The sequence below is a fragment of the Charadrius vociferus genome, unplaced genomic scaffold (genome assembly GCF_000708025.1).
Source record: "Charadrius vociferus isolate BGI_N301 unplaced genomic scaffold, ASM70802v2 scaffold657, whole genome shotgun sequence".
NCBI classification, from domain to species: Eukaryota; Metazoa; Chordata; class Aves; order Charadriiformes; family Charadriidae; genus Charadrius; species Charadrius vociferus.
The window spans coordinates 394,317-396,341 of NW_009649299.1; the positions used below are offsets into that span (position 1 = coordinate 394,317).

The 2,025-nt window shown below is 64.7% G+C and overlaps 1 protein-coding gene across 1 annotated transcript in view; it reads right to left on the reverse strand.

Annotated features, from left to right (window-relative positions):
- Nucleotides 1–850: 850 nt before the first annotated feature.
- The window catches only part of MYO1F (myosin IF), a 36,503-nt gene continuing 35,328 nt past the window's right edge, over nucleotides 851–2,025 (reverse strand). The window contains 4 exon segments of the mRNA XM_009889146.1: nucleotides 851–941; nucleotides 1,029–1,195; nucleotides 1,533–1,630; nucleotides 1,684–1,787. Of these exon segments, the coding sequence (XP_009887448.1) occupies nucleotides 865–941; nucleotides 1,029–1,195; nucleotides 1,533–1,630; nucleotides 1,684–1,787 (446 nt within the window). The 3' untranslated portion in view covers nucleotides 851–864.

Below are 2,025 nucleotides of genomic sequence, written 5' to 3' on the forward strand. Positions count from 1 at the left end.
CCCCACATCCCCGGGTCAGGGCAGAGGGTCCCCTCAACCCCAGAGCTGGTGCAGCTGAGGATGGCGGTTTCCACCCCACGCACCGATCCTGACCCCCCTAGCCGAGACCCCCCCACCCTACAAACAAGGAGGGGCTCAGCAGCCTTGTGGCCACCATCGGAAAAGCTGCTGCGGCGCGGCGGGCTTTGGCTAAGAGCTCCTCGCAGCTTTTCCTGCGGGAGAGGAGGGAACGGCGATGGCACCCTGGTCCTGCCCTGGCAGCTTCCCGCCGTGCCGAGCGGTCCAGGGTTGTGCCAGGCTGCACAGATACGCGAGCCGGGCTCCCGGGGACGTTGGGTTTCTGCATTCAGCATCTTCTGGAGGGTTCAAGGTGGAGGGAACGGGGCTGCCTCCGGCGTGTGTCCACCATGTGCCCACGTGGGGACACGGGGGTGCAGGTCTCTTGCCACGGGGCCAGTGGGAGCCATGGGCCAGCACCAGGGTGAAATACAAACTCTGGGCTCAGTTTGTCAACCTCAGATTTGATGAGTCTGATTATTTGCCATAATTATTAAAAATAATCCTATTTATACCCCAGAATCACCGGAGCAGTTCCAGTCCCAGGGTACGAACGAGCAGCAAAGAGCCGGTCCTTGCTGCAGGGAGGTCACCATCTAAAGCAGCTGCGGGATGCAGTGGTTGCCACCAGCACAGCCTGGTAGCCAGCGCAGGCCAGGGGGGCTCATGAGGGAACATCAGCGTCCGTGGGAAACCGTCGCGGAGCCGCCTCTGGCCCCTTCGGCACAGCCTCGGCGGAGGTGGGGTGGGGTGGGAGGATGGCGAATTCTTCATCGCCTCTGGGGCCACGCGCCCGCTGCACCCAGCTCAGAGCTTCTGCACGTAGTTGCCGGGAAAAAGCCCTTCCTTGCCGTGCAGCCGGCCTTTCCACCAGCCGGAGATATCTGGGAAGGGAAGGGGAAAAATAAGAGCCGGCTCAGGCGTGGTGCTGCCACAGGGCAGCGCAGGGCAGGGCAGGACTCCGGCGGTACCTTCCAGCAGGATGTCGATGATGTCCCCCACGTTGAAGCTGAGCTCGTCCACGTCCTGCCCGATGTACTGGTAGAGCGCCTGGCAGCGCGGCACGGCCGCCTTGGGCTGTGGTTTGGGCCGCCCGGCCGGTGGTGGCCGTTGGCTCACGCTTCGGCGGCGCTGCATGCTGCGGGGTCGGGAGAAACGACATTTGCACCGAGGAGGGCAGGAGGATGCGGGATGCGCTGCATCCTCCTTCCCATCCTGCTCTCCCCCACCAACAGGATGCTCGGTGCCTGAAGCTCACGTGGGTCCTCCCAGTGCAGGGACTGGGAGAACTGGGGTGTGCAAAAGCCCAGGAGATGGTGTCCCACAGCAAAGGCAGATTGCCCGGACCTGGTCGGGGTGTTGCTCCGTCCGGCAGCGAGGGTGGCAGGAGAGGGAAGAGCATCTCCCGGGGCTGGTGGCAGTGGGGGAGGAGGATGGGACAGGGAGGGGGACGCGGATACTGGTATGGGACCTACCCGGCCACCCCCTGGTCAGGCACGTTGAGGAAATCCATGTTCTGCTCGGACGGGGGCCGCGTCTTCGGCTGGCGGCTGGCACAACTCTCAGCCCGCAGCTCCCCCCCAGGAGAGCGGTGCTGGCTGGGTCCAGTTTGGGGTGTCCCCCCACCTTGGCGCTGCCCTCCTCACCTTGGGGTGCCGGTGGGGCGCTGCGGGAGGGCACCGGACACCTACTGCCACCTCTGCTCTGCGTCGCCCCCTTCCTCGTGGGCTCTGGGGGGACACGACCCCCCCGTTAGGTGACGGTCCTTAGAGCCAGCTGGGGGAGGGAGGGGCACCCCCCCGCAGTTTGTACCCCACTGCCCTTTCCCCCCCGAAACACCCCTTGCTGCCCCATCATAGAATCATAGAATGGTTTAGGCTGGAAAGGACCTTGAAGATCATCCAGTTCCACCCCCTGCCCTGGGCAGGGACACCTCCCACCAGCCCAGGTTGCCCAAGGCCACCTCCA